This window comes from Haliotis cracherodii, unplaced genomic scaffold, assembly GCF_022045235.1.
Source record: "Haliotis cracherodii isolate W230 unplaced genomic scaffold, xgHalCrac1.p SCAF_4, whole genome shotgun sequence".
NCBI lineage: Eukaryota > Metazoa > Mollusca > Gastropoda > Lepetellida > Haliotidae > Haliotis > Haliotis cracherodii.
This window is the reverse complement of record NW_027266297.1, coordinates 38,709,824-38,729,294: the sequence shown is the minus strand read 5'-3', so window position 1 is coordinate 38,729,294 and position 19,471 is coordinate 38,709,824. Positions and strand designations below refer to the sequence as shown.

General features: G+C 38.5%; 1 protein-coding gene across 3 annotated transcripts in view; it reads left to right on the top strand.

The window, feature by feature from the left end:
* Nucleotides 1-16,832, top strand: part of LOC139480339 (protein O-linked-mannose beta-1,2-N-acetylglucosaminyltransferase 1-like) — a 52,772-nt gene extending 35,940 nt beyond the window's left edge. For 2 of the 3 annotated variants that reach the window (XM_071263401.1, XM_071263402.1), the window contains 15 exons: nt 501-618; nt 1,287-1,385; nt 1,650-1,777; nt 2,134-2,204; nt 3,156-3,231; nt 4,024-4,149; nt 5,491-5,549; nt 6,739-6,811; nt 7,918-8,046; nt 8,859-9,049; nt 10,630-10,738; nt 12,475-12,546; nt 12,680-12,721; nt 13,808-13,875; nt 14,939-16,832. In XM_071263401.1, the coding sequence (XP_071119502.1) occupies nt 501-618; nt 1,287-1,385; nt 1,650-1,777; nt 2,134-2,204; nt 3,156-3,231; nt 4,024-4,149; nt 5,491-5,549; nt 6,739-6,811; nt 7,918-8,046; nt 8,859-9,049; nt 10,630-10,738; nt 12,475-12,546; nt 12,680-12,721; nt 13,808-13,875; nt 14,939-15,002 (1,425 nt within the window). In that variant the 3' untranslated portion in view covers nt 15,003-16,832. Of the gene's footprint in view, nt 1-500; nt 619-1,286; nt 1,386-1,649; nt 1,778-2,133; nt 2,205-3,155; nt 3,232-4,023; nt 4,150-5,490; nt 5,550-6,738; nt 6,812-7,917; nt 8,047-8,858; nt 9,050-10,629; nt 10,739-12,474; nt 12,547-12,679; nt 12,722-13,807; nt 13,876-14,938 lie in introns of those variants that run through there. The other variant, XM_071263403.1, reaches the window with a different exon arrangement.
* Nucleotides 16,833-19,471: the final 2,639 nt, after the last annotated feature.

The following is a 19,471-nucleotide window of genomic DNA, read 5'->3' as shown; positions in this document are numbered from 1 at the left end:
AATAGGGTGGTGGATACCCGGGTAGGGTAGGGTAATAGGGTGGTGGATACCCGGGTAGGGTAGGGTAATAGGGTGGTGGATACCCGGGTAGGGTAGGGGAATAGGGTGGTGGATACCCGGGTAGGGTTGGGTAATAGGGTGGTGGATACCCGGGTAGGGTAGGGTAATAGGGTGGTGGATACCCAGGTAGGGTAGGGTAATAGGGTGGTGGATACCCGGGTAGGGTAGGGTAATAGGGTGGTGGATACCCGGGTAGGGTTGGGTAATAGGGTGGTGGATACCCGGGTAGGGTAGGGTAATAGGGTGGTGGATACCCAGGTAGGGTAGGGTAATAGGGTGGTGGGAACCCGGGTAGTAAATTCAGACTCGTCCCAGCCCTACCCTGATTATGTTTTTTGGTTTGTCAGCATCATACCCGTGAATGTTGAGCTACACTTGACAGCCTGGAAGAAAAGATGGAAAGATGCTTCAGAACGTAATGTGTTATCATATTATTTCAGGATGAGGCGTCGTTCCATCTTAAGTCTGTGGCTCGCACATTCTTACGGAACCTTGGCAGTGAAAACGTTGAAGCTCTCAACTGGCGGGATATGTGGTGTTTTGCTGCAACCAAGGGAGGTAAGTTTTGTGATGTAACTTTCAACACTGAAAGAGTGAGTGAGTGAGTATGATTTTGCGCCGCTTTTAGCAATATACCAGCAATATCATGGCGGGGAACACCAGAAATTGGCTTCACATATTGTACCCATTTCGGGAATCGAACCCGGGTGTTAGGCGTGACAAGTGAACACTTTAACCACTAGGCTACCCGACCACCCCTCACCACTGACAGAAGGGAACTACATGTATTGAGCTCCGACAATGCAGTATTCCACAGAACTGTCATCAAAACAACAGTTGACAGGAAGACATGTTGTGTTGGAATTGGTTATATTTCTGTTTATACATTTTTTTATTTGTTTTTATCATGTGTCTAATGCCGCACACTGCAATATGTCAGCTATATGATGGCAGAATTATGTCTTGAACAGACAGTCCAGTGATTGATATCATGAGCACCGATCTACATATTTGGGACACTATGATAACTCATCGACCAACTCAGATGATTGTCTTTCATATGTGGCTTGATTATATCTTACTATCTACTTGGAATTATTTAAGATATACAATTAAAATTTGCCATTTTGTATTTTCCTTAGAATATTTTTCTTGTGCATGAGCAGACACTTTTGAATGTGAATGGAGGACTAGAAACATGAAGTATCTATATTTCTATATCTTAGGCAAGAAGTTGGGGGAAGCACATGGCAAATCCCCCAATCTGTCCTCTTGGGGGGAGCGGGCAGCATTCAAGGTGGACATCCCACTGTCCAGCATAGCAGGTGGGTACAGAGTTTTGTCCCTTGGGTGTAGCAGGATGAGTGTCAACAAAATTGGTAAATGTCTAACACCTGCATCACTTAAGGTTTTCCTGATATTTTGTTGTGACTTGCGGAGAAATATAAGAAATATGATTCAAAGCACTGTTAAAATGTACCGACTCCAAATTTTGATTTAATTCAGATGTCATTTGCACATGAAACAACTCCGGATTTGTCTTTCATTTTATGAGCAGTTGAAGATGTGTTATGTTGTACCCATTGTAGATGCCGAGTGCACGTGGCCTGACGATGATGTCGGGCGGAGGAGGAAGGCCTTCTGTAGCAAGGTGGAGGGCTATGGCAGTGTGTGTAGCTGCCAAGACTCTGCCCCCATCGTCTTCACACCGGAACCGGTAGGTATATAACTTAATCTTAGGTTTATGATAAAGGGATTAAGCTTTGAAAAAGCATCATTTCATGCAAATCTCATGCAATCTGTGCATGTAAAAGCTACTGTCACCTGATGATCTGGCAAGTATTTTTTGAGCCTATAGTAAATACTAATTATCTGCCATATATTCGACTTTCATGGTGTAAACCTATTCCTTGTTTGGGTATTATGCGGATCATATTTAGTCAAATGATGAAGAAGTAAAGATCCAGAAGTCTTGTTTTTCACATGGTAAGAGTTACGGGTTTTGATGCAGTATAGGTTTACGTGTCTTTTATCTGTAATTCTGTATCGGTGCATTTACAATTTATGTTTCAGCTGAAAAACAGTAAAATAGCCTCTGTTCCAGTGGCAGTTATAGCCAGCGACCGGCCCCATTACTTATATAGGTGGGTGAAATAGGTCATGCTGTGGATTATGTATAGAGTAAAACACGTCCGAAGGTTGTTATGATATTTAAAACCCGCATCTCGAGGGATTTTCCGAGGGAAAGGGTTTTAAATATCATAACAACCCGAGGGGAAGTGTTTTATCTTACTTATAAACCGATTTTGAACCGAAAAAAGAAACTTAAAACAACATTTATCATCATTTTTATGTTTCGAACATACTTTCCATGAACCTTAGGAAACGAGCGTAAAATATCTGTTGCTGGCGTACGGATCTTGAAAAGGACATTCTAAAAAGCAGTGCGGCTTATCAACACCTCTGTAGCCTTATGGTACACTCACTGGGCTACAGATATGAAGGTTGCGAGTTTGATCCTCGGGAATATAAAAAAAACATTTGTCATTTGATTCTACATTTCATTACATGTTACAATCTGAACGGTAGTTATATTAATAAAATACCCAGGGCATTATATAAAATCCCTGGGATATTATAACACATCATATAGCAAATATGACTTGAATATCCTATAAAATCCCGGGGATATTATATAAAATCCCAGGGACATTACAACGTCCCTGTTTATGAGATTTAACCCAACTGGAGAACAATAGGATGACGTCACCGGAGGTTTATAAGTTCAGTTTATTTTTAGTCTTTTCTGAAAGATTAATCATGTTAATAGATGTTCTGCTAGATGATTCAGAGATAGGATCTGCATCACTTGATGTAACTTGAACATTGTTCAGAATGGCGTTAGACCTCACTCACTCACTCACTCCAGGTGCAGCCTCTGTTTTCAGACATTGGTGTCAGTTCCTCTTTGTTTGTTTTTATTCACCTCATGCCTGTGTAGTTGCAACTGTTATTAAGAATCCTGGCTGCTCCTTTAGTTCAGGTGTATATCAGATGTATTTACTTATAACTCTCTCTGTTTCCACATGTGTCAGAATGTTGCGGACCCTGTTGTCGGTGCCAGGATCTAATCCCAAGATGGTCACAGTCTTTATTGATGGCTACTTTGAGGTATGGTGTAAACATTGGGTAGTGGATGTTTTAAGTGTTATTGTTTCAGAACATGTTTTAAGCGGAATAAAAGAATTGCTTCTCAGACAATGACTTTTTAAACTATAGTACTGGTGGTGTTTTGGGGTGTTTTATTTTGTTCAGACTAGCATGTAACCAAATAAACAGTTGTGTACCATCAACCTGGGAAAGGGCCTCCCCACGTAAACAAGCATACTAACTCCTATTGCCACCGGGGCGGTCGGGTAACCTAGTGGTTAAAGCGTTCGCTCGTCACGCCGAAGACACGGGTTTGATTCCCGACATGGGTATAATGTGTGAAGCCCATTTCTGGTGTCCCCCGTCGTGATATTGCTGGAATATTGCTAAAAGCGGCGTAGAAACCATACTCACTCACTGACTCACTCACTCACTCCTATTGCCAACATGACCATAACATGAGATGTGCAGTAAAATATTAGGATTTTTTATGTTTTTTTGAAAATGGAAATAAAAATGAAACGTGCGGCAGACTTTATGATGATGCGAGCGGTGCCTGAAAACCAAGGCCATTATCTTTTTTAGTCTGATTGTGTCAGTGTTATATTAAGTGAATGTCTTTGGAACTAAATGCCTTTATTTCATGTTTAAATCATAGATTTTTAATTGACTACAATATTGAACTTTTAAGATGTTATTTGTGTTCATGTTTTATTTGCTATAAAAAGAGAAGGATATGATTCCAACTGTTAACAAATTATTTATTTCGCTGTAGCCTTCATTTTTTTAATATTTTGTGACTCTGTCATATAGGAACCACTGGAAGTTACCAAGCTGTTTGGTTTGAGGGGAATACAGCACACACCCCTTGGAATCAAGAACGCCCGCATTTCCCAGCACTACAAGGCCAGCATGACAGCCACGTTCAACCTATATCCTGTACGTTAATGACCAGATTGTTATCGTTAATGACGAGATGGTTAATGTTAATGACGAGATGGTTAACGTTAGTGATGAGATTGTTAATGTTAATGATGAGATTGTTAATGTTAATGATGAGATTGTTAATGTTAATGATGAGATTGTTAACGTTAATGATGAGATTGTTAATGTTAATGATGAGATTGTTAACGTTAATGATGAGATTGTTAATGTTAATGATGAGATTGTTAATGTTAATGATGAGATTGTTAACGTTAATGATGAGATTGTTAACGTTAATGATGAGATTGTTAATGTTAATGATGAGATTTTTAACGTTAATGATGATATTGTTAATGTTAATGATGAGATTGTTAATGTTAATGATGATATTGTTAATGTTAATCATGAGATTGTTCACGTTAATGATGAGATGGTTAATGTTAATGATGAGGTTGTTAATGTTAATGATGAGATTGTTAATGTTAATTATGAGATTGTTAATGTTAATGATGATATTGTTAATGTTAATCATGAGATTGTTAGTGTTAATGATGAGATTGTTAATGTTAATGATGAGATTGTTAACGTTAATGATGAGATTGTTAACGTTAATGATGAGATTGTTAATGTTAATGATGAGATTGTTAATGTTAATGATGAGATTGTTAACGTTAATGATGAGATTGTTAATGTTAATGATGAGATTGTTAACGTTAATGATGAGATTGTTAACGTTAATGACGAGATTGTTAACGTTAATGATGAGATTGTTAACGTTAATGATGAGATTGTTAATGTTAATGACGAGATTGTTAACGTTAATGACGAGGTTGTTAATGTTAATGATGAGATTGTTAATGTTAATGATGAGATTGTTAATGTTAATGATGATATTGTTAATGTTAATCATGAGATTGTTCACGTTAATGATGAGATGGTTAATGTTAATGATGAGATTGTTAATGTTAATGATGAGATTGTTCATGTTAATGATGAGATTGTTAATGTTAATGATGAGATTTTTTATAGAGGTATTCTTGTTTGTCTAATGACACAGTTGTAATTAGCACTTCCTGGGATTCGGAACAAATTATATGCTATTTTCTCTTTAGTATATGAAACATGAAAGGAGAAAAAACATATTCGCCAGCACAATGGCACAAAGATTTCTATAGCAAAGTTCCACAAGTTTGACAGTTAATTAAGATTTTTGCTTTGTCAGTTTTTACTTCACTTCTTATCATAAGGGCATGATTTTTGTAGCGTTTAGTGGCAATGTTGTAAACTATACAAATTATCAATGGTTTCAATGTGAGCACGAGAAGTTCACTGATGATATCCTTTGTACATTTACAGAATGCAGAGTATGCCATTGTCATTGAGGAAGACTTGGACGTGTCCCCAGACTTCTTCAAGTAAGTTCCAGAGAGATTCTTGTATAGCATCTAGAATCTCAGCATGTACACGGTAGTTATACCAGCAGTAGTAAGGCTGGCATTTTATGAGGGCTTCAAATTGTTTCCCATTAACTTCTCTTCATGTTCTTCATGATAATTATCAAATCAATGTATTTACCTGTGATTTTTGGATAAGGATTTTATTGGAGTTTAATGAGGTAGACGATCAAAACTGTGAGTTAAGGTACATTATATCTAACCTTAGTATCAGTTTTATTTTACAAAGTTGAGTTGAACTGATGTTATTGAAATATTGTTACTTATATAAGCCGAGAACTGAGATGGACAGGTTATAAAGAAATGTGAAATGTACTTGGCATGGTTGGATCACTGACATGACTAGGTTTAGTCTCATGAGATGACTCGAGGTAGTTATGTGGTCGGATTTGAAACGTTGCAGATTCTCAGATCTATATCAGATTCCACATTTGGGGCAGATATTGTGATTTATGTTTATGTTAATATTTATTGCCAATATTAATAATTGGCAATTTCTATTAATAATTGGTAACTTCTTTGATTTTTTATATATTCCTAATGATTCGGCATTAGGGTCTTTCGACAGTGGTTTCTTACTCTGACCGCCATAAGAAATATCAGTTTCTGAGGTGTCCAGCTACATCGTCATTGACTGATCACTGTGTCTAATAGTAATAGATGTTAACCTTACATGACGTCTGCATAGGCAATGAGTTGTGATGTTATCTCAAGCATTTGAACTGATTGTCCAGTCATGGATCAGACACTGACATGACGTCAGATCACAATGAGAATCTGCCACAGATCTGAGCATACACCACTGAGTAGAGTCCCTCCATAGATCGGAGTCCTACATATATTCAAATACGCGTGTGAAAGTCGAAGGTGATTGAGGCTGATTTCTGTCACAAGTCCACCCAAGAGGTACACATCCAGAGTGAGCGTTTGATGTTTAACACTGCATTCAGCAATATTCCAGCTATATCACTACGTGTATGTTAGCTATACCACTAGACTAAGCAACCAGTGACAATCAGGGCAAGTGACAGGCAGACACCTGATCCACATGGGGAAAGTTGTATCCTGGAATCCCCCATATGGGTTCGAGAGAACAAAGAATATTCATCTAAAGGATAGAGAGTGTAGTGAGTTGTACTGCCTGTTGCAGCTACTTCAGCCAGACACAGCACCTGCTGGAACAAGATGAGAGCCTGTACTGTGTGTCAGCCTGGAACGATCAGGTGAGTCACCTTGTACAAAACATCATACCTCCAAACCGCCTTCGTGGTCTAATGGTAGAGTATCCGCCCGGAGAGCGGAAGGTTCGGGGTTCAATCCCCGGCCGCGTCATACCAAAAGACGTTAAAAGATGGTACTTGTTGTTACCCTGTCTGGCACTCAGCATTAAGGGTTAGCCCCTTAATGCTGAGCGCCAGACAGGGTAACAACAAGGACTGGTCGGCTCGGAGTCAGTATACTGTGTAATGTGTAAATATATGTTTTCTTGTAATTTTATTGTTAATGGAACGTTATGATTTGACACATAAGAAGCGTGGGGTTGAATTCTGGCCACTTGAATTTGCATTTGCTGAAAACATGAAATTTGACATATTTGTTCATTGAAAATCAGTGTTGAAATCAGTCGAGCACAGTCTCACTTCGGGAGTTGATGTCAAATGAAAGTTATCAACAAAAGAAACAAGGAACGTGTACTCGAATGTTTCAAAGTAACTACGGAGAAAATAACATCTGTTGTGTTTTTCTGCAAAATGGGATGGAACTCCTCATTTTTGTAGATGAAATGTTTTAGGATTATTCAGACCCTCCTGTATTTCACCAGCTATATACCATTGTGTTGCCCTCCAGGGTACCTGAGAAGATCTGGGGTAGAAGGGTCTTTAGCAACCCATGCTTGCTGTTAAAAGCGACTATGCTTGTCGTAAGATGCGACTAACGGGATCGGAGGGTCTGGGCTGCTGACTTGGTTGATGCATGTCATCGTATCGCAGTTGTGTAGATCGATGCTGATGATGTCAATCACTGGATTGTCTGGTCCCGACTCGATTATTTACAGACTGCCATCATATAGCTAGAATATTGCTGACTGTGGCGTTTAACAACAAACAAACAAACAAATAAAAATGACTCTCTGGGACTATGCAGTCCCATGTGGGTTTCACACCATAGACATTCAAACCTGCAGATTAACTGCCAGTATACCACTGTGTGTGCATACCTCTGTCTCACACCATAAGCATTAAGAAACCCACCCGCACTTGAAGTGTGTAGATGAGCCTTACAAACTGCAACCGCACCTGATCTGTGTATGCCCTATGTTATTGTGCAGGGCTATGAGCACTCCTGCAAGGACCCGGCCCTGCTGTACCGCGTGGAGACAATGCCCGGGCTAGGTTGGCTGCTGAAGAAGAAGCTGTACAAGGAGGAGTTGGAGCCGCAGTGGCCGACGCCGGAGAAGGTGGGTCACAGAGTAGTGCACAACCAACAGTGTTAATGTTCCCTTCTCATGTTGTCCAACCCATGAAGATCCGGGGTAGAATAGATCTTCAGCAACCAATGCTTGCTGTAGAAGGCGACTATGCTTGTCGTAAGAGGCGACTAATGGGATCGGGTGATCAGGCTCACTGACTTGGTTGATGTACGTCATCGATCCCAATTGCGTGGATTGATGCTCATGATGTCAATCACTGGATTGTCTTGTCCAGACTGGATTATTTACAGACCACCGTCATATAGCTGGAATATTGCTGAGTGGGGCGTCATCATCATCATCATCATGTTGTCCATTAGGTGATTCATTCTTTATTAGGACATGTGAACACTAGGATGAATGGACCACCTCAGTGGTGAAGTGGATAGATGGTATGCCCAGAGATCAGAAGGTTGTGGTTCGTACTCTGGCTGTGTCATACCATATGATGTTAAAAGATGGTACTTGTTGTTACCCTGCCTGGTGCTTTTCATTAGGGGGATGAAACAAGGAATTGGCGTCTTGATGCAGTATACTGTGTCTGAGTGGAGTATCTATGTTAAAAACTGCAGCATCTTGTCTCAGTTGGCTAGCACAATACAAACCAGGATTAGTCAGGACAAGTACAAGCAAGCTCACGAGTAAGTGAGCGTCGCTGTGTGAGTACAGTAGTCTTAAACACATTGTTAAACCTAATTTCACAACACATGACCATGGATGAAGTGACCACATGGTGGCAATGACTGTTACATGTTACAGCAATGATCACATGGGAGCAATGACTATGTTACATGTTACAGCAATGGGACTGGGACATGTGGATGAGATCCAGCTTTATCCGGAAGGACCGTGAGTGTGTCATCCCCGATGTGTCCCGCACGTATCACTTCGGCTCCAAAGGCCTCAACATGAACCCCTACTTCCAGGAGATCTACTTCAAGAAACATTCACTGGTCACATTCTCAAATGTCAAGTTGAAAAATATTAACAGGTAAGGCCCCCCCCAAATAATAGTCTTGGTTCTCAGGCACCACCCGCATCATCATGAAGTTCGCCGTACGTTTCGTTTTTATTTCCATTTTTAACAAAACAAAACAAAAAAATCCTTAAATATTCCAAGTCCAATGGTAGTCAAATAATGTGTTCCAGTTTTTTACTCATCAAGGAATACATTTATGTAGGGAGGCCTATTCCCAGATTGATTGTACACAAGTGTTTACATGGTTACATACTAGTTTAAAAAAACAGTAAAAAAACCCACACAAAAAATTCCTGCTTGCACTTTATTTCTAAAAGATATTGCCTGAGAACCAATTTCTTTAAGCCTAAAGAATGCACAGCATTGACTGTGTCATAGATTTTTTTATGTTTTTTAAGAATGATGGAAGATAGAGTCTAAAACATTAAAATATGTATAACCCAAACTGGCTTCTGCCTGAGATATCGGTTTGGTGTCATCAAGCAATATCTCCTATGAGATATCGCTACGATGAATTACATCACAGTGCTTTGCAGACTGTTGAGATATCATTGGTAACCATGATGTCACAATCAAATGACATCACTATTTTTACGGACAGAACCGTGCGCGAAATATGCATATGTCGGAAAGCGCATGTTAAATTCCCAATTTAAGTAAGTATGTACTGACTAACATTCTCATCATAAGTTTGAAAGGAAAGCGCCATACTTATGAAGCTGTATTCAAACTGCGAGTCGTTGCTCAAGCTGAGATATTTTCTCACGGGTTCATAATTCTGTATACACCGATTCAAAAAATGGCGCTTCACTGTTGATAGCAACATAACAATCATTTCAAGATAAAAAAGCCAACAGAAACAGCTTCCCACATTAGGGGAGTGGATGACAGGTTTGTTAAATCTTAATTAGAAATTAAAATGACTTTTTCAATATAATTACAACGTTTTCCATCTTATATTATTGAATATCTGCGAGTACCAGCACATGTCTTGCAGTCGACTTTGTGGTGTGTTTTGCCTTTCACTTCCTGGTTCGGCTTATCTGCGGGTCATATCATTTTCTTTCATATTTCAATGGTCAAGTTAATACCTCGGCTTATCTATGGGGACAGCTTATCTATGGTCATATACGGTAATCTCTTTGCCTGTGAAGCAGGTGAGCTGTATGTTTTACACAAAAGACACTCCAAATTACTGTTTACAAGTTGAAAAAGTTGGAAGAATGACTTTGGATAATAAATAGAATCTCACCCTTGTGTTCTTCGATATCAAATATATCAACACATTGATAAAACAATTCTCTGAGGTTTAAACGTATGACCATGTGTTGAGATACTTCATATGAAAAGACACAAGAGTGACATCCTCTATATATACACATACAGCAGGAATTCCAAGTGCACTCTTTCACACCTCCACCACAGCCCCCTGTTCAAGTGAAATGGATTCTTCCATTTCTAGCAGAATGCCTACTTTCCCCAAATGTGGTGTTCACACAGATGTTTGTTAAGTTTGTTTATCAGTATCTGTACGTGGTCCAATGTCTGCATGGGGGTGACACAGTGCTCACTGACTTATCTTCCTGTTTCAGCATTCAGAAGGAAAACTATGAGGAGGTCGTTAAAAGTCTCATCAAGTCGGCCGAGGTGTTGGATCATAAGAAATCTCCATGTAGTGAAGACTTTATTCCTGTTTCACAGGTACGCAGGGCTGACCTTTAAAGTATGATGAATGTTTAGCAGTTATAACCTGAAACCTGAAACCGGTAGTCACATTGTCATTCTTCATGGCTGCTTCTGACATAATAACTAAGTTTGTCAAGAAAGTTTAATAGTTAGAACTGTAATCTGAAACAGGTAGTCACATTGTCATACTACATGACTGCTTCTGACTGAATAACTAAGTTTGTCAAGGGAGTTTAATAGTTAGAACTGTAATCTGAAACAGGTAGTCACATGGTCATACTACATGACTGCTTCTGACTAAATGACTAAGTCTGTCAAGGGAGTTTAATAGTTAGAACTGTAATCTGAAACAGGTAGTCACATTGTCATACTACATGACTGCTTCTGACTGAATGACTAAGTTTGTCAAGGGAGTTTAATAGTTAGAACTGTAATCTGAAACAGGTAGTCACATTGTCATACTACATGACTGCTTCTGACTGAATAACTAAGTTTGTCAAGGGAGTTTAATAGTTAGAACTGTAATCTGAAACAGGTAGTCACATTGTCATACAACATGACTGCTTCTGACTGAATAACTACGTTTGTCAAGGGAGTTTAATAGTTAGAACTGTAATCTGAAACAGGTAGTCACATTGTCATACAACATGACTGCTTCTGACTGAATAACTATGTTTGTCAAGGGAGTTTAATCGTTAGAACTGTAATCTGAAACAGGTAGTCACATTGTCATACAACATGACTGCTTCTGACTGAATAACTACGTTTGTCAAGGGAGTTTAATCGTTAGAACTGAAATCTGAAACAGGTAGTCACATTGTCATACTACATGACTGCTTCTGACTAAATGACTAAGTCTGTCATGGGAGTTTAATAGTTAGAACTGTAATCTGAAACAGGTAGTCACATTGTCATACTACATGACTGCTTCTGACTGAATGACTAAGTTTGTCAAGGGAGTTTAATAGTTAGAACTGTAATCTGAAACAGGTAGTCACATTGTCATACTACATGACTGCTTCTGACTGAATAACTAAGTTTGTCAAGGGAGTTTAATAGTTAGAACTGTAATCTGAAACAGGTAGTCACATTGTCATACTACATGACTGCTTCTGACTAAATGACTAAGTCTGTCAAGGGAGTTTAATAGTTAGAACTGTAATCTGAAACAGGTAGTCACATTGTCATACAACATGACTGCTTCTGACTGAATAACTACGTTTGTCAAGGGAGTTTAATAGTTAGAACTGTAATCTGAAACAGGTAGTCACATTGTCATACAACATGACTGCTTCTGACTGAATAACTATGTTTGTCAAGGGAGTTTAATAGTTAGAACTGTAATCTGAAACAGGTAGTCACATTGTCATACAACATGACTGCTTCTGACTGAATAACTACGTTTGTCAAGGGAGTTTAATCGTTAGAACTGAAATCTGAAACAGGTAGTCACATTGTCATACTACATGACTGCTTCTGACTGAATGACTAAGTCTGTCAAGGGAGTTTAATGTCATTTTGAAAAGGGCTTCTTGGTTATCATGACTCTCATCGCTTTATGGCTGGAATAACGCTGATGCAATATGTTAAAGTCTAACTCGCTCACTGTTCTCGTACCAAGTCAGCAATAAACTGAGACACTGCTGGAGGTGGGCAGTGAGTTTAAGGTATCTTCCTGTAAGCTGTCAACTGCAAGATGCCCTATCATTGGATAGGACTGTCATGACTGATCGTCTTTCTTTGTATTTCAGGATAAGACATATGTTATGTACATACAGATGAATTCACCAACAGATTATGTTACTTGGAAACAAATAGCAAAGGTAAGTGTTGCAAAGGTATTCTCTGCCAGTTGTAAAAAATATGAATGATCGTACGAATGTTGTAAGAGGAATGTTTAGGCACATTTTAGAATACCTATATTATTTTTAATACTCTGTTTTGTTGTTATTTCAGTGCTATCATTTATGGGATTTAGATGTCAGAGGATTTCATAAAGTGAGTATGGCTTATAGAATGTAGAAAGTAGTAGTGGGACGATACACTGATACATCGGTGGGTCACCATTCTTTACTTCTTGATATAAGTGTTGATCATTAACACCAACACTAACTAGTAGTGAAAGTGGTTATAGTTATGGCTATTGTTCAATTGTTTCATTGTTTTGTGATGTGGCCTGTGGAGATGTGATGTCATCTCAATGTATTGTTGCAAATAATGGAATATGACTCTGGGCCTGGGACGGGTAACTCGGCTACTCGGGTCCGGTGGGTCCTGAGTAGGACCTGGGTACCTACAGGACTACCCAGACACGTTGTTAGTCATGTGATATATTGTTTGATGACAAAAACTCACCATAGCTCAGTGGTTACACCTCAAGTCGCTAATGTTTGCATTTTGATCTGGCATTGCACACATTCCTTTTTACTTGTATATATTTGAGTCAACTTCAGTGTACGCATGATCTGATCGTTTATTACACGTATCTAAATAGTTTGGGCCAGGGCTGCGATAAAACAATTCCCAATGAGACATTTTGTTTCCAACTCTTGAGACATAGGTGGGTACCCGTGTAATAGGGGGTTAGGTCCCTGGGTAGTAAAATGGACTCGGCCCAGCCCTATATGACACCATCCATTGTTCGTGGGACATAGTTCTAATGAGTGAGTGAGTATGGTTTTATGACGCTTTTAGCAATATCCCAGCAATATCACGGCTGGGGACAAGAAGTGGGCTTCACACATTGTACCCATGTCGGGAATCAAACCCGGGTCTTCGGTGTGACGAGCGAACGCTTTAACCACTAGGCTACCCGACCACCCCAGTTCTAATGAAATACTCACTGAGCATGTCTCACTTGATACCAGGAACCCCACAGTATGCAACAGTCTCTTAGAAAAAAACATTGGCTAATACATAGAATTACCTACTCACAATTACGAATTGCCTGTCTCTTGTGAAATAATCTTCCCTTGCCAATGTTTGATATTCAAAATTAATAATAATTTAAAAGAATCTGTAATTCCTTTTGGTTGTTAATTGTTCTCTGAAAGGTTGCTACTAACACTGGTGTTATTATTTCAGAGCATGTGGAGGTTGTTCTATAAAGGGAATCACCTCATTATGGTGGGGTCGCCAGCATCTCCATATGCGTAAGTATTCTATAGGTCAGCCATGATGTTATTGCTATGTACATATAAAACAACAGGAACTAATTTGATATTCACCGGTTGGGTATCCCATGTTAGGTCCCATGTACAATATATCAGGGACATCTCATGTTACAAAAATGCAATTTTTAAATTGGTTATTGTTTTGTCTACTTTGCAGTATATTTCAATACAACCATATGATTAGATTGTTGTTAAAGGGAACAATGGAAATACAGTGATGATTTACATGAAATAAATATGTCAAAAACAACTGTTACACTAAATGTGTACCAGCCATTGAGATGATCCCTCTTCCCTTACTTCAGGCTCTCTACTGCAGGTATTACCGTAATCTTTTACTACAGTGCGTACCCAAGTATAATGCACACACCCCACAACGGATTCAGTATTTTGGTAAAAAAAGAAATTTGAATATTATGTGCAGAAATTTTTCTACCGTAACCCTTCAGCAAATTCCGGTAAACGAATAAGTGATAAGAAATTTGGTCAGTGCAAATTTGAAATTTCGAATGATTTTTATCACAGTGCCAGCTGGCTAGGCATCTAGATTGAGGAAAGGCTCATTTGACTTTATTTGCAGAAAATGTATTTAATTATGTAGTATGAAATAAGGAAATGACATAATATAGGTGTTTATGTACCAAATTATTCTTGTAATAGTTATTTCGGATGAAATTCAATGTTTCACTGTTAAACATCAATGCCAGGCTGGCTTACAAACTGCCATTTGGACCTGAGATACCTACAAAATTATGTGAGATCTACACTGCTCTTACGATTGAGTAGTAAAAAAATGCTGAAAGAAGATAAGGTTATCCACCCCCATAAATTATGTCTCTCCACACCACTCCCCCCCCCCCCCCCACACACACACCCATACTTGCACACTATTATCTATCATCCAAACTGCTGTAATAGTTCAATAGTCTTTAATACATTTAAATGTCTGTACATCAGATGTTAAAAATTATCATCCACTGAAGTAGTGCTTGCGTGAAAATTAATATTTATATTTTAAGCAAATGTTTTCTTTTGTTTTCAGTGAATTCAAACCAAAAGATCTGGTACCATTATTTCTGAATTCAACAGAAGTGGCAAGAAGGTAGCATTGGCTGACACAACCAATCAACATCCATTTCTACATCAACCAATCAGATTCAACATGAAATTCAGCCAATCAGCTGTCAAGATCTACCATTCAAATCAAACAGTTGAAGTCATTAATATATCTTGTGACAGCAGAATATGCTTGCAGGGTTTCCTTGTGTGATATCATCAATCCATATAGATTTTAATGGACAGGATATTGTTATGTATTATTGACTTAAAGGTGCAAGATTGGGTCTTAGTTTGTCAAATAATTTATATTGGAGTTGTATTTGATGTGGGAATACAAATACCAAAATATCACATTGTCCACCCTTCCCTTTGAAAGATAATAGCCATTACTGAAAGGTGAAATCCTGACATGGCTGTGTGATATAAGTAGATTCAAATAGATTGTGAAAAGGTGATGCAACGCATGAACAGCTGGAAACCAGTCTATTCATTATGTGAAACATACAACAGTTTTTAATTTGACATAACCAGTGAATAAGGATTGGTGGTTTAAGGGTCCAGGACGTCGACAGTTCTGGGTGTTTTTAAATCATGCATGAAATAATTTCCAAGTGTGATATCACACCTTTACTTCTTGCACGATTCATTTCTCAAACCAAAACAATAGAGTTCAGCAAAGCGATGCCAACAACCCAAGTGCTGCGCAGAATAAATTGGCTTTGGACATGGTTTTATTAGAGGCAAACTGAAGAGAAAACTCATGTGTTATTCTTATGGGGGAGTAATGGATGACCTGCTAATGAGCCTACTCCTACAGTGTAGTCACTGGAGCAGAAACTTCTCTCGTGGAATAAGTGAGCAGGGCAGAGTAAGCTCGGGATTTATTGGCTGTTGTTTGTAAACAATGCTTATGGAATGGTCAACGTCCTGGCGCTTTTAGTCTTCAGTCTAGCATATATGGAAGTTGTGTGTAGACAAAATGTTTCTGTATCAGAATATGTGAAAGGCACATAGGCCAATAAGAACATGCAATTCTGACCTTGCACCTTTAAAATACATGATTTCCTAACATTTAACATATCATGTCTCATTGAGACAGAGATGACATATTTGTGATGTACAGAATGTGGTTAGGCTTAAAAAAATATAAGAAATGGTTCTCAGGCAATGACTTTTGAAAATATAGTGTGGGTGGTAGTTTTTTGTGTGTTTTTTTGGCTTGTTCAAACTAGTATGTTACCAAAAAAACAGTTGTGTACCATCAACCTTGGAAATGGACACCCTTTATTTATATACAAGCATACAAACTCCTATTGCTGCCATGACCATAACATGAGATGTGCAGTAAAGCAGTGTGCATGTAAAGGGAAGTAACTGCGTGCTATATTAGATCGCTTTCTTTTTAGATATTAGGATTATTTATGTTTTTTGAAAATGGAAATAAAAACCAAACGTGCGGTGGACTTTATGATGATGTGGGCGGTGCCTGAGAACCAAGACTATTATTTCTTTTAGCCTAACATGATTCCACATGATCCAGGTGGGTGAAATACAAATCCAGATATATACTGCAAAGATTATTAGAAATATTCAATCTTTTAAGGTATTGGAACAATAATAAATGTGAGCGTGTTACACATGGCCTACACCATATGTCGCATGACAAGGGAAAACATTGCTGAGACTCCACCCACTCATGTGACACACATATCATGCTGTCAGTTTCTGTTTGTCCATGGTGCCAAAATGTTGATGCATTTAAATTTGTTTTATAACCTGATGCCATCCTTCCTTTTATTTTTGTATTTTATGGTTTCTTTTGTCAAACTAGTTGATATATGTTTTAATTCCACATTTAATGAGCACATAACACTGGAAATACCACATCAACAAATCCATACTGAAGTACGCAAATTAGTCATGTGATTACACTGTCTGGCTATAAAAAGTGTTCTTTGTATATCTGGACTTATGTTTGAACTTATTTTATTAATTTTATTCAAAATTCCTTTTAATATTGTTTTAATTAATTTCGGCGAAGATCGCACAACTCACCGTTTCAGGATATAGAGAGAAGAAAGGGGGAGATGAAGCCAAGCTTTATTGTACTCACAATTGTTAATTTTTATCTTGATATCCCGTATATCGCCGTCTATAAACCAACCCCGCCTATAAGGCGACCCCCCTGTACAAGCCTTCAAAATCGATGCTAATTTATATACCCCATCTATAAAGCGAATCGGAATGAAGCACATCACCAGCACATACAGAATGTATGTAAAGAATATTGATTTAAATTTTGAATAAAATTTATAAAATAGATTACAAACATATGTCCAGATATACAAGGAACACTTTTTATAACCAGACAGTGTAATTACATGATTAATTTGCGTACTTCGGTACGGATTTGCTGACATGGTATTTCGGTTGTTATTTTCTCAAAGTAATGTCTTTGTGTTAGGGGAAAAAACATCAAAACTCTTCAACTCTATGTTTAAGACGACCCCTCTTGAAAGCCCCCTAATTCTAGGTACGAAAAAATTTGCCTTATACACAGCGATATACGGTAGTACTGTCAGGCATCACCTATCTGTCTTAGAGCATATACAAGTTCTTGAGTGAACGGTTAGTGCATACAGAACTTTCCCCTTCCACTCCAACCCAGGTCCCAGGTGTGTGTAAGGCTGAAGATACATGCATTGGATGTGGCACTGTTGTATAAATTGTATTGGCTGGAGTACAACGTTGGGATCATATTGTACTACATGTGATCCAAGTGTCACGCCTTTTGGATCAGTGCCTGTACTCTGTATACAAAAGAAAAAGGTATTTATTCCAGAAAGCTCACATCCTTGAGACTTTCTACACAAAGAGCTTCTCTGTATGGTTTCTGGAGCTGATCTGTAATCAAACAGGCAGCCTCTTGTTGCAATATCTATCCAGAGGATATAGAATATCATTCATTTGCTAGAAGGGGCGCTGGGTTAGCATCGTCACTCCGAAGACCCGGGTTCAATTCGCCACATGGGTATAATGTGTGAAGCCCATTTCTGATGTCCCCCCGCCATGAATATTGCTGGAATATTACTAAGTGCAGCGTAAAACCATACTCACTTACTCACTTATCTACTAGACTGGCATTTAGTCCAAGGAATAAAGTTATCTTCTTTTTTTTAAAATATAGATAAAATAAAAATAAAATCCAATGGAGTCCAGAACAATCCTAATTTCTTAATCTAGACTTGAGTTGGGCTCCTTTTTCTATTCATTTACAATCTGAATAACTTAAGATAGCCATCAAGTGACAAGTTCACAGGTCTTGTGTATCACACAGGCTACAGTGTTGCTCAAGTTTGCTCACTTATGTTTAAACCAGATGTTGAGCTGCTGATGTGCACTGAAAGAGAATTCCATTTTGAAATATTTAGGCCATGTGTCACTTTAGATCTTCCAGCCTTTTGGTATAACTCAATGACTATCTTTAACAAGCATGACAATGTCAAGAAAGTCTTTATTTGAGAGTATGTGGAACAAATGGCACATTACACTGTACCAGTGATTAGTTTAATCTTGTTTATTTTCTCAGGATCGTTATTGTCTGGATTAGTCAGGTCTCAATTTACACAGTGTTAAATCTGTATTATGCAAGTATTGTCATGGCTCAATTTAACAGCTCAGATGTAATGCTGCTGATCTGTGTAAGGTCCTAAATACACAACTCAACATGGGATCTGGATGTCCCTATTACTGAAACATCCTTGTTGATGTGACATCTTGATGGTTGGCTTCGTCATCAAGCGGACTGCCTTAGAAGGACGTGAGTTTGGATCTAGTGCAGATTATTTCCTCTGTTGTTAGTGAGTAGAAGGACTTGTTCTGCATGTAAGACCTACACAGTCACAAATGGCATGAAATCCTTTTTGGGCCAACATGCTATACGATGTACAGCTGAAGTTCATACCATTGTATGGTACAGCTGAAGTTCATACCATCGTATGGTACAGCTGAAGTTCATACCATCGTATGTCACAGCTGAAGATCATACCATCGTATGTCACAGCTGAATTTTATACCAATGTATGCTGCAGCTGAAGTTCATACCATTGTATGCTGCAGCTGAAGTTCATACCATTGTAGTGTACAGCTGAAGTTCATACCATCGTATGGTACAGCTTAAGTTCATACATGGTATGGTACAGCTGAAGATCATACCATTGTATGTCACAGCTGAAGTTCATACCATCATATGTCACAGCTGAAGATCATACCATCGTATGTCACAGCTGAAGTTTATACCATTGTGCAATACAACTGAAATATGATATTGCTGAAATGTTGCTGATAAAGCTCCACTCATTATCCTGCTGATTAGTTACTACTTAAACATAGCTGACGATGGTTTATAAGCTGACTTATCACTCACTCATTCCTGTTATTTATGGCTGCGGGTGTATCTGCGCTGGCTGAAAGTGATGGGTCCTACACCTTCAGTCCTGTGTGAGTGTATCTGCGC